The sequence below is a fragment of the Oryzias latipes genome, chromosome 1 (genome assembly GCF_002234675.1).
Source record: "Oryzias latipes chromosome 1, ASM223467v1".
In the NCBI taxonomy this organism is placed as follows: Eukaryota; Metazoa; Chordata; class Actinopteri; order Beloniformes; family Adrianichthyidae; genus Oryzias; species Oryzias latipes.
Window position 1 is genome coordinate 15,891,493 of NC_019859.2, and position 13,529 is coordinate 15,905,021.

At 38.0% G+C, this 13,529-nt stretch overlaps 1 protein-coding gene across 5 annotated transcripts in view; it reads left to right on the forward strand.

The window, feature by feature from the left end:
• npnt (nephronectin) overlaps nt 1-13,529 on the forward strand; it is a 56,425-nt gene that overhangs the window by 10,091 nt on the left and 32,805 nt on the right. For 3 of the 5 annotated variants that reach the window (XM_023957375.1, XM_023957373.1, XM_023957381.1), the window contains exons 3-4: nt 8,152-8,202; nt 12,766-12,858. In XM_023957375.1, coding sequence (XP_023813143.1) covers nt 8,152-8,202; nt 12,766-12,858 — 144 coding nt within the window. The remainder of the gene's footprint in view (nt 1-8,151; nt 8,203-12,765; nt 12,859-13,529) is intronic. The other 2 variants (XM_023957380.1, XM_023957382.1) reach the window with 1 other exon arrangement.

Genomic DNA, 13,529 nt, shown 5'->3' on the forward strand with positions numbered 1-13,529 from the left:
ATGTGCCTTTTTCATGGTGAGAATTTATCAACCTGCATTTCATAAAAACAGAAGGAAAATGCTAACCACTCTGACACAGAGGTTAAAAATTCATCCATCTCTTTTTGCAACAACAGTTTTGTACTAAAACCCTCAAAGATTTAACAAATCTATCTAAAACGTGCTCCTTAAATGGTGCAGTTCTGTAAGGTCAGCTTGATCCATTTAGCCAGTTTAATCACCTAAATCACAAAAAGATCCTTATCAAAAGAAAAGGATTACAATTATGTTACAATAAGAATAACATTTTTACACTTCCCTTTTAAGTCAATCCGCTGAGTGCCATTTGTTTTTGAATGTTGCTGTTTGTGCTTCATTCTAGTCCTGTTTTGATTTATTGGGGACAAATCTACGGTGGCCCTAACATACAAATCACATCAACAAATCACTCAGAAACAATAAACATCACAATGACAATTAGAAAAGCAAAAAAATGGAGTAATAAAAAAACACCATTACATTTTAGAAGTCAAAGCAAACTTCCAGAAACCAAAATACAATTTAAAAAAATGAAACATTTTGGAAAAACCAAAGTAATTTAAAGAAATCAAAATAAAATGAAACACAATAAGAAACCAGAAAAGTTTGGTACCATGGGACATTACTGATTGGATGATGACATTGGATTTTTAATGTTTGAGTTTTTTAAATGTGTCTTCAATGTCTGCATACTTACAAAGTTTTATGATTAGTTCAGAGCATGTCCAGTATTGCTTCAAGCCAGAAAATCCTTTGTTGACATCCAAACAGCGATGTCCCATAGTTCTGTTCTGGTTTCTTACTGTGTTTCATTTTTTAATATTTCATTTTGATTTCTGGAAATTACTTTTGTTTTCCATATTTTTTTTTTTTAAATTTAGCTTTTCTTACATTAAGTGATTTGTTGGTGTGAATTGCCCTTCAGGGCCACCGTACAAATCTGGCCCTCTCTTTGGTCACTATCTTTTTTTGGTTGCTTATTTTATTTTTTTCAGAGGAAGATGAACTGTCCTGGATCATGGCATCTGCACAAGCTAGCTGGCTACCAGATTTGATCTAAAGTGGTCAAATTTATTTATCTCTTATGGGACTGCACATCCTATTCTGAACAAATAGGGTGGAAGGAAAATAAAAAACCGCCTGATATTTGTGTTTATAGTCTATGCTAAAGATGTAATTTGAGGATTTAAGGACTAGCAAAGTTTGCCCACAGACTTAAGCTAATGTGCTCAATGAAAGTGTCCTGCAATGGCACAGTTGTGGTATTTATAAGGAAATGATGCCATAAACCACCACAAAGAATTCAGTTGTGAGTAATATCATCTGTGACAACCACTAAGTGACAGTGCAACAACAACAAAAAAGAAAACAAAAGTATTCACAACACTTAATTCAATATTCAGAAATGTTTCAAAATTTGCCTTTTAATTGGAAATAATGGAAAAAAAGCACAAACCCTGCTTCTGTTTCGCAAATGTCTTTTTTTTTTTTGCATTTAATGATTTAACTAAATCTTCAAGGTGATTCATTTATGCATCGTATGAATTTTTAACTAATCCAGGACACTTTGCAGATAATTAAAATAATTTAAAACAAGTTAATTTGATTACCCGTCAATTACAATCTGTTCCAATCCAATTAAATTACCATGTATTCAATAAAAAGCCAAAATTCATAAAATCTAAGAAAAGGAAGAGAGTCCATCACAAGATCAGCCCCATCTGGTGATGGAGTGCATTTGAAAGTTCCCTCCATGGAAAAGGCCTGAAAATGGATCAGTCCTGCATGTCCACTGCATCCATTAACTCACATATACAGTATGTTAATCGACTTATTTTGTTAATATTGTCTGAATTGTGTTTTGCTATATGTGCAGCTCATACTTTTTTTGTTTTTTCTACATTTAATGTTTTATTGTGGAAAATGTGACACACACACTGCTTGATTTGGTTGTATAGTTAACACATTGATGCCTGAATTTATTTCCAGCAATGAAAAAAGAAATCACTTGTTTTTTTTTTCAACTAGATGCTAAATTAAGGTAACTTTGGAGCCAAAGTGCACGGAGCTATATTTGCATCAATAGGTGTCAAGGGGTTAAATAACAGATGAGATGTGGAGCCAGAAAAGCAAGTTATAGTTGTGTTTATTGGGGGGAAAAACTTACATTTTGAAATATAAATTATTATTTTGACATGATTTTTCCCAAAGACCCCAAAGATCTTGGCTATTGAACTGCACAGCCTGTGCTGGATGATACCGGGCAGCTCCAGTGACATTCAGAGCCAGGGTCAACTGTCCTCCTGGCAGGAGTCAGCAACAGAGCATTCAGAGCTTCCCAGTGCATCTTCACTGGACTCTTTTTAGCTTCTCACGTGATGTAAATTCAGGCTAAAGCTAGCTGTAGACAAAAAGCACTTTATTATCTCAGCAGCTTAAATTTGGGAGCAACCAAGGAATCATATTCTCATGGTTAAAGCTCAAATGTATGCAAATACAAATTAGGTTATATTTATCAATTCAATAAACAAAACTGTCATTGTTTTGCCTTTCAGAACACTAATGTTGATAGTGAATTGTAGGTGTCTATTTTTTTTTTCAACCGTAATCAAGCCCAATATAAAAACCATGTTTGTGTTAGATACTGACCATCGAAAGAGCAGTGTGTGAGCATTTTCTCTTTGTTGTTCTGGAGTCTCTCATGCCTCTTGTTGAGAAAAAAATGTCAGCTAATTTTTGAGCTGAACTACAAAGCTTTTACTGTCGCCACTTGTCTTTTATCCCTGTGTTAAATTGCTCAGCGAGTGATTGCTTTAACGCTTCAAAATGCCACTCGCTGGGCACAACTTGGATCCATTCACCCACAATCGGCCTTCCATCAATTTAGGAAGGCTGCGATTTAGAGGGGGTGAGGTGGAAGGTTTCTGCAGAGAGTGTAGTCATGGGTGTGCGTGGAGCTCTGTGTGAGAGAATGCTTTTGGAGCAGATTTTTTTAAGCTTCGGCGGCTCTCATCCAAAGAGCACGATGCTCATTTTGTGCGACTTCTCTCAGAATCAGAACTGTACTGGATCAACGTCACAGATTTTTCTTAACTCCCAGATATAGGTGATGAAGAGAGGAAGATTTAAAGTTAAAAACCTGTGGTGCATTCAAAATAGTTTAGAGGTTATTACTAAGACTGGATTCTTCCTACAGCCAACTGAGACATCATGAAAGGGAGATTATAATGAAAAATCAGGCAGAGAAAGTGATAGAGAGCATTGCTTTTAGATTTATGGTGGAGGTAACCTCCATTCATAACCATCTGACAGGTCATTTGAAAGGCAAACCCATACCTAAATTCTCTTCTTACCTCGTTTTGCCATCACAGTAACTACTTGAACTTTTGCAAATCTAAGGTTTTAGAGACAGGTCTTTCTCAGACATTAAACAACAGAATATTCTGTTACTGCAGCACAACTAGATGGCTTGCCTGAGACGAATTGCAGAATGGAACAGTTAATTGATTAGACTTGTTTAACTATGTTTACGGTGAAGTATTTTTATTTTATTTACATAGGTTATATAGACCCTTTCAAAAATTGCAATATCATGGAAAAGTGTATTTATTTCCATAATTCCATTCAAAAAATGTTTTAACCTTCATAGAATATAGAATTGATTTCAAGCATTTATTTGTTTATTTACACTAGAGTTTCAGCTCATAAAACCCACAAAAAAAGGATTTCAAAAATTTTAGAAAACTGTGGAAAAATCACCATTTACTGCTTAGTTTTGCAAAATGATGAGACATAGATTATGATCACAACAAATCAATCGAAATATATATTTTTTTCAAAACATGTGGATCGTCAGTACTTCTTAGTATGGGCAGGGGTCAGTTACCCGACGGAAGATGAAATCTGCATCTCCATCCAGATCCTCAGCAGAAGGAATCATGAAGTCCTCTAGAACATTCTCCCAGACTGTTGCAGTGATTTTGAATTGAAGAAAGCAGATTTCACCAACACCAGCGCCGGACTTTGCAGCCCAACTCATGACTGACTGTGGAGATTTCACTCTGGACCTTTAGCAGCTTGGGTTTTGCCTCCTCGCCAGTCTTCCTCCAAACCCTTGGACCTTGATTCCCAAATGAAAGACAGACTTTACTTTCATCAGAGATCTTGTATCACTAGCCAACAGTCCAGTCTTTCTTCTCCTTGGCCCAGCTGAGACATCTCCTCTGTTAGTCCAGGCTCAGAAGTGGCTTGACCCGACAGTTGTAGCCCATCTCCTGAATGCATCTAAAAGTGTTGAAGCTGTTCCTCCACCTCGTTCCACTCTTTCTGGATGTCTGCAGGTTCTTGAATCTTGTCCTTTTGATAATCCGCAGAGGGCCAAAGTCTTCTCTTTTACTGGTGCATCTTCTCCTGCCACATTTTGCCCAAACAGTAGATTTCCATTGATTTGACACAGCACAACAGACAACAGCCAGCATCCTGAGCTTGCAATAAATTAAACATTGGGCACCGAATCTCCATGAACGTTTTTTTAACAGTATATAGAAATAAATACACTTTTTCATGATTTTCAATTTTTTTTGGAAAAGCTCCAATTATTCTAATAAAAAAGCACTAAAACTTGAAACATACCTCCAAGCAGCACAGCTGTATTTAAGTGAAAGAAGAATCAATTTTAAATCAGGTCTTTAAATACACAATCAACTTTGCATGTGAAGTTGTGATTCTTCTATGGTCATTTCTCAAAAGATCTCTGACTTTCTCTTAATTAATCTTATTAGAAAAATAGTAAGTCTCATTTTGAAATACAGAGATTGCATATCATAAGCCCCTCAGAATGCTCGTAGGGGATTTACAAATCCATTAAGTGCAGGGTTTAGTTGAATTGAGTGCACTCTTTCTCTCTTTTTGATACTGTGGGCCCGATTAAGCCAAACTTTTGAACTGGTAACGTGAGCTAGCAACTGAGCTGGGCAAGGATAAAAGTGAAACCTCAGCTAATATAATTCACTTTATCATGATTGTCTGTGGGTTCTTTGTCTCTGCCACCTGCTTTCATTATCCCTGGGCTCAGAAGTTTGTTTAAAAATGTTCCCTTTCATCTGTTTGAAGTCAGAGCAAGGCTTTGTTAAAACTTGAGGGAAAATCCTGCAAAAATACTGCAAATACTACCAGTATTTCTTGATTTAGGTTGCTTCTACACAATAAATGGATGAAGTTTGAATGATCAGTGAAGTCCCAGTAATTTTTGACACCTTTTGTTTCTCAGATTCTCAGGCACAGTCCTGCAGTTCCTAATGCTGCTCAGATGGGGGCGGTGTTGCCCGACCAAAGCAGGAAAATAAAGAAGAAATGAATAGCTAGTTTATGTAGTGATAAGTGCCCGTACAGTGTTCCCTTGTTTATTGTGGCATTTATGTTCTAAAGATAACCCACAATAAGTGAAATCAGCAAAGTAAGACAATAGATGTTTTAAGGCTGTAAAACCCCTTAGTACGCAATTTGTACACTTTTCTCATTCAGACATGAACATTTTCACTCTTTTCTTTCTTGTTTTAATTCTCAGCGTTTTGAAGAAAAACAAGTCAAGTTTACAGAATGAAAAAAAAGATCTGATCGCAATTGAAGATTTTTGTAAATTTGGCAAACTGGACGCATTCTGTACAGGAGAAACAGCAGGGAGCAGGTTAATTGACAAGGTCAACAGCCAATCATGACGCAGAACAGAGCCGTGCACTGTAAACAGAAGAAACAGAAGAAGAAAAATCAGCATCCAAAATTTCACTCTAAAAGCTCTGATCACTGCACAGTAAAAGATACGACTCAAAGACAGGCAGTCAATTCAAAAAGTAAGCAATTTCTTTGAAACTGTTGACTTTTTTAAAAATGTCTAGCACTTGATCTTCAGAAATGAGCCTCTTGATAAAGGTGCTTCAGCCACTTGGGAGCTGGAAGCTGCTTTCTCAACGATGTAGTTTCTAACAAATTGGTAATATTTTAACACGATGTGGTGAGAAGGTGAAGAGAAAAATTGGCATCTACTCATCGCAGAAAACCTCAGAAAGTTACATTTGAAGTTGTCCAAACAGTTGGAAGTGATTGTATCTCCTTGAAGGCTAAAGTGCAACACAAAGTGTTTGTTACATATTGAATCACTTGAAATGCGACCGTTTCTTTTTGGTAGAATAACTTTTATGAGTGCTTAAGACCTCAGTGCATTATATGTCTTTATTTATACTTCACATAGATAAATGACGAGAAGACATTCATCTAGATCAGGGTGGGCAAACTACGGCCCGCCTCCATGTTTGGTCCAGCCCATTGAACAATATCAGAGACCCATGTTTTTTATTTTTATCTGGCCACACGATCAAGACCCGCATAGAACATGTAAGGGTTAATGGCCGACGAAGTATGCATTATCGCGGAAGCAACCGTCTGACGCAAAGCGGAGGACGGTTGCATTACGGTATGCATTAATCGCAGAATGGTTCAGGTGGACGATTGAGGCTTTCACGGCGTGCGTTAAAAAGTGATAATGCGTACTTCGAAGGCCGTTAAACCACTTAAACTACTTGTAAAGCCACTTAAACCACTTGTCCGCATGATGAAGCAAAATGTTGTTTTAAAGAAGCCGGCGCAGTGATACGAAACATTTAAGCTAGGTGACCGGAACTTCTTTTTTCACCGTGTGGTCATCAGGTTTTAACGCACACCCAGCAGCCAATCAGAATCGAGTATTCAACCGGACCATGGTATATAAGACATTTTATTCCACCTACTGCAGTCTGTGCTCCAACCGTAAACTCTGTAAAATCCCTGTCAAATAAAACAGAAGACAGTCTTCTCTTTCTACGTTGCAGTTCATCTTTCCCGGTTTAGCTCATTCTTTTAGAGCCATCATGCAGCCTTTTTTAAACAGCGCACCCTGTTCTGTGTCCTGATTGGCTGGAGACCCTGTCCGTGCCGTGTCTCCTATACAGAAACGCGGAGCTCTTCAAAACAGAAATCTTTGATTGATCAGGTCTTTGTTTTCATTCTAAGATTCTGGACTTAATTTTCTATGAAGGTTGGAGAATTTAAACAAGAGAAAAGTTGAAAATGTTCATGTCTGTCTGAGAAAAGTGTAGAAAGTGGGCAGTGAGGACTTTTACTGCCATAATCGGACTCCGTGGATTTCACCGATCACGGTTATTTTTTTGAACGTAACTCCTGCAATAAATGAGGGAGCTCTGTACCGGTGAAAAGGTAACGCAGACATATGCGTAGCTGCAGGAGAAGACATAGACATTTGCTTTTTTTAAATTATTACTGGATGAAAAAGAGACGTGCAGGACACAGCTGCTCAGTTTGGATGCAAACTGTGAGACGTGTGAGGAGCTGCAGCCCTCAAAGTCTCAGAGGGAAAATGATGGGAGAGGATCCACTATTTATTGTTTTTTCTTTTTTAATATATCATTATTTTTTCCTGACTTATTGTCTTTGAAAATCACAGTTATTTGGTCATTTTTTCATTTCATAAATAGTGTTATTTATTTTATTAAAAGGATCATGAATTAACAAAACTTTATTATAGGGCTTTACAATAAAAGAAAGATCAAAAAAGTTTAAAGAAAAAAGAGTTATTGTGGCCCTCAGAAGAAAAGTTAGGGAACTCCACTCTAGCATCCATGTGGTGCTGGAAGATTTGTTGTTTTTCATTCTTCCCATCATTCAAAAACCACATGCACGCAGCATTTCTCTAAGTTTTACACAAGGCACATCAATTGGCTCTAAAATAAGAACAAAAGTTTTAACCTGAAAACTCTAAAATGCTCTGTTTTAAAATATAATTTTCAATCCAAATGGTTTCATCCAGATTCCATGTAATTCCTTTCTCACTCCACACCACTGCTCCTGGTCCGGCCGTTCTATCCAATTTAGAACCCTATGTGGTCCCCTGTTTTATTCATAAAACAAAGACATGTGTGGCTCCAGAACTCCAGATTGTTTTTCGTGTTCATTTGTTCCCAGGAATGTTTCCTTGTCAAATTGACCTGGCTGTGCGCTCATCAACATCACCTTTTGGTTTGTGTCCTCCCAAAGACTAAACAACCCCTGCCATCTTTGTTTGTATGGCTACTTCTTTTGCAGCTCTCTTCGCCTTTACTCACAGAGTAGTCGGGATAAGGTGCCAGCCCCAAGGTTAGCTCCACAAGTTTCTTGAAATAATCTTCCGGGATGTCTTCTGTTTGGGGCACATCCTCTGAATCCTGGACTCACTCACTTATTTAGCGAACCCAACACTCCCTCCCACTCGCTTGCAGCACTAACCAACACCTCCTCCCCCCTCTTAACAGCAGCTAACGTTTCCCTTCTGCCCTCAGATCTATGCAAATAACCCACACCCAGCAGACCCAATGTCACTGGAAGCCATGTCTTACATGAATTATTCTGAGAAATATTTTTTTGGAGGTTATGAATATTCATGCCACCCTCTGGACCGCCACTTTATATATTAATGTGGCCCTTGGAGGTGAAATCCACAATGTATGTAGTGATAGTCAATAATCTACCCATGCTGTGCTTACATTGCAGTGATGATGTTAGGTTTACTCATTTTTACTCTAGCACATTCATCAATCAGTAGAAATGATTGCCCATCTGTTATGTTTCAAGTAAAAATAATATTCAATATTTACTAGTTTCAGAATTTACCATTTTTATGAGTTTAAGCACAAAAACAGTCATAATGACTATGATTTACTGTTATTAAGCATGATTCTATTCTGCACAGGTTTATTTTAGAGCATCAGCAATAGTTTATGAATGAATTGAAATACGGTTTCTCTCAGCATTCTTTTGTATGGATGAGTGGCGGATCAAATTAGATTGGTTAAATAAACAGCATAGTGTTATGGAACAGGACTCATTCATTTTGCATTTGACCTTTTATTCTTCATTCAAAATTTAGCTGTTTTAACCTCAGCTGTAGTTAATAAATGCTGCTGTCTTTCTGTCTGCTGGACATGTCCACAAATAATTACGTTTGCCTCTAATCAAGCCAATCTTCATCAAGGAAACACAACATCCAAGCAGGCCGCTTGGATATGTGCTCAATTCTTTTCATCCGTGAACAAAGTTGAGATGAACATCTGCTTTCTTTTTAAGTTTATCAAGTGAATTTGAGGCACATACAGGCATTAGAGGACCTGCAGAACAAAGAAAGAAAGAAACTAAAGTAACTTTAAACTGAGGAATGAACTCACTATTGAAGCATGGAGGTTAAAAACGCACTCTATTTTAAGAGCTTTCCCAGTGGTCTTTATTTATTTTTTTTAACTTGTCCTGTCCAACAGCTGGACAAACAGATGACACCTGAATACCTCTTGTGTTGGACATATTTTACTTTAACCACAGGGGTTCTGAATTTTTTTGACAAACCAGAGGTATGTCTGAATAAACCCCTTTTGTAATCAAGGCCAATCTTTATTCATTTTAATTGTATTTGAAGATTTTTTGTGTTGGACCGGATGGAAAAGGAAAGGAGGGAGGAAGAGAGAGGGATGTCAGAGAGGGGGGTAGAAGGGTGATTATAAGGGGGGGGGGGGGGGGGGGGGGTAAAACCATGAAGCAGCATAAAGCAACAAGTTGCTGGATGTTTATCAATACGGTCAGGTTCAGATGTACTATAAATCTAGAAGGGGCGGGGCCTGTCTGGTGGTCTTTTAGTTATGCTTATGGCTGTTTTTGCCCAAAAAACAATACAAAAAAACTGTGCTGTTTTCTAAGACATAGTTTCTCCAGATCAGGATTTTTTTATTTGAAGCGTTAAGACGATAAATAAAACTATAGATAAAATGTCTCAACAAGGTTCTGAGAGTATTAACCCCTGCACTGCTGCACCACTGTGGCCGTTTTACTAAAATATTTAGGGGGTCATTACAGGCAACCTGGTCCCTCTTCATGCTGGATGCCCTGTAGTTGGTCCACAGGTGGGCAGTATGCAATAGCGTGCAGTAAGTTTTGAAAATAGGAATTTTAAGATTGTCAGAACATGAATAAAACCTGCTTGCAAGCATGTTTGCCTGAGCATATAAAATACGCACACCGTTGTCTGTGGATATCATCATCTGTAAGTTTATTATTGATGACACGTCAAAGACATTTTACTTAGTGACAGACATCAAGCTCAGAATCAGACAGTTTAAAAGCAGAAAAATTTGTTGTAACGACATCTTTTGTACGACAAATCAACACAGCACCTTTATTGAAATTGTCTAAAATATCTTTTTTAAAACCAAATTCACTACAGATATTTTAAAGTTGTTGCAATCCGGAGCTGCTGTTGCTAAAAAACAACAAAATCCTCTGCATACATCAGATGATTTACTTTAAAACCACCAACCATACAATTGGTTTTACATGCCAATAGAGTTTGTTTTAAGATAAGTCAGTTTGTTTTTTTCTTTTTGAAGATTTGCATCTTAGCTTTAACGCTAAAGGTCTCACCTATGAAGAGAGGAAACCAAACATCCATTTAACATTAGTCTGAATTGATGCCTTTTTGTGATAAATAGGGAATCACCATTACAACATCATTAAAATCTACATTCAAACACATCATTATGCACTGCCGTAATGACCAAAGCAGTAATTAAATCATCTAATAGCTTTTTTGTTTCAACTATGACATAATTAATGAAGCTTTAAATAAAAATCAGCCCCACTTTTCAGACGTGCCATGCAGCAAACTGCAGGGAGCTCATCCAGATAGAATGGAAGGGCCTCCAGCTTACTGAGACGGAAAGTGAGTCAGTGGAGCTGTACGACTTCATCTTTGTTCAGGCTCCAATTATTGCTATTTACGCACCGTGTAAGATCTGCAGGGCAGCTTTTTACTGACAAACTAATTATAAGCTCTTGTTTTTTGGTGTTTTAATTGTTTCAGTTTCTGTCTGAAAGGAAAATATTCCCCCTCTGGTCGTGGAACCCTGTGTAAATGTCAATACTCTGCTCTTGCTCTATTTTTTCACCCCATTTTCTGGATCAAACAGTAAAAGTCAAGAGTTTTCATGTTAAGAAAAAACATAAGCTGAGTCGAATGTACCGGTAAGCTGGATCGTTAATTCTTGACACTGGTCTTTCTATATAGATTAACTGACTGCTCATTTGGAACTTTGCTGACAGTTTAAACTGGAATTAGTCACATCACAACAGCTCAGAAGTCCTCTCACTGGCTTTCATTTACCTTTAGAACTGATTTAAAAGGCAACTGTTAGTTTGTAAATCTTTAAGTCTCATTCCAATCATCTTTTGATCTAAAACAAAAGCGTGGCTATCATGATTATGTTGTTTTTTGGCAAAATAAAAAAAACGATGTCCTTTTTCTAGGATCTAGTTTCCGCAGAGCGGCAGCAGGTAATTAAAAAAATGTGCCTCTGCCTTGTGGGTGGAAATGTTGACCTGCCCCTTCCGCTAACTTGCAGCACCTCACAACCCCAACATAACATTACCGGTGCAGCAAAAATGGTGTTGCTTTATGCTGCTTCATGGTCTTACCCCCCTTCCCCTCCTATTATCACCCTCCTACCCCCCCCCCTCTCTCTAACGTCCCTCTCTCTTCTTCCCCTCTTTCCTTTTCCGTCCGGTCCAACACCAAAGATTTTCAAACATGATTGAAATTAATAAAGTTTGGCCTCAATTACAAAAGGGGTTTATTCAGACATACCTTTGGTTTGTCTGAAGATTAATAACCCCTCTTGTTAAAGTAAAATATGTCCAACACAAGAGGCCCTCAGCTCTCATCTGTCTGCCTAGCTGTTGGACAGGACAAGTTAAAAAAAAAAAAATGGTGAGCAAATTGGAGCTGTCCAGCCGTATAGTTTACAGACAGATGCCAGATAAGACAGGAAAACAAACACGTACATGGATGTAATTGTCTGCAAGTGGATGCATCAGAATGGAGAGGAACAGGGAGCTTGTGGCTTGCCGATTGTAGATTCTATGTCACGCCTACAGGCTTTTTGCATTTCACAACAATTTGAATAAAGAAATACTCAAAAAGGCAGTTTTAATCTTTATTTTCTTCATATATATCCTCCGTCATGAGAAAAAATAGACAAGAAAATGAAGAAAACAGGATTTTAATACCTGTCAGATTTTTTGCTGGTAAACCTACTAAACCTATGACATCTGTAGGAATCAACCAATAGAAGTTGAAGGGGGAGACTCTACTTCCCAAGGGAGCTAAGCTTTATCTATTTTTAAATCCAAACTTACCTTTTTTATTTAACCTTTTTGCTGGTGTTATTCTTTAGCATGCACACCTTTACTGCTGCAACCCTCTCTTCAACCCTTTAACATTTTACTTTCTCTAAATTTTATGTTTCATTTTTCTTTGGGCATTGCTTAATTGCTGTTGGTGCTTTTCCTATCTCCTGTGGTGCATTTCTGATTCAAAGCTGCAGTACAAATAAAACTGCCTTGTCAAGATCCAGAGAAATGTTAACTAGAGGTCAAAGTTTTGGGGTGTTTTGTGACCTTTGGACTACTTTAACAATTTTTTATGCTGCAGTGAAGAAAATATTCCTTTTTTATAATGGTAGAATTTCCAGTGACAGATTTCTCAGTCATGATAGCATTGCATATTTCCTGTGTGAAGGAGTCATGATGCTGCAAAATTACAACAATTATGTGGGATTAAGAGCTCTGTGTTCCAGATCTGGTACAAACCTCTCTCCTAATCTTTGACCCCTCCCTGAACAGCGGTGTGTCAGCCTGCCTGTAAACATGGAGACTGTGTTGGACCAAATAAGTGCAAGTGCCACCCCGGCTTCACCGGAAAGACCTGCAATCAAGGTGAGTTTTTTTTCCTAAAAAGGTGTACACTCTGATAACCATTTTTTTTTCTTGTAAGGGAAGTATCCAACATAATAAAAGGGGTTTGGCTATAAGTGTTCCTCATACCGAACAGGCTTCATGGCAGCTGACATAAATATTCTTGAAAAAACAAACCAAGTAAAGGAGAACGCCGGCCTTAGCAACAGCAGGGTATATCAACCGTATTGTGGTCACAGTCTCCATGGCACTTTTCCAAAACAGTAAAGCAGCAGCTGGAACTGACGCTGCTTTGCCCTTACTTGACAGTATTGAGTTGCTGTAATCACAGGGAAGGAGGTGCAAAGTAAGGGCTGACTCAGCTTTAATTAAAGTGAGAGCTGGCTATGTTGATTGATCCTGAGAGTGCATCCTCCAACCTTCCCGTGTCGTCCCGATTACTGATCTGACATGATTTAGCCTGACTTGGTGCTGTTTTAAACTGGGCTTTTTTGAGGTGGGAGACTGTTTTGAATGTTGGTTGACTGTGGGTGTTGAAAAGCATTAAAGCTCCTCATTTATCTGTATGTTGACTGTCATCCAGGCAGCCTAAGAATACCTGTGAATTCATGCCCTGAGACAAGAATAGGATACTGTGTAATTAAAAATAAGAGCGGGGGGGGGGGGGGGGTCACTGAAATCTTTTACAGGAT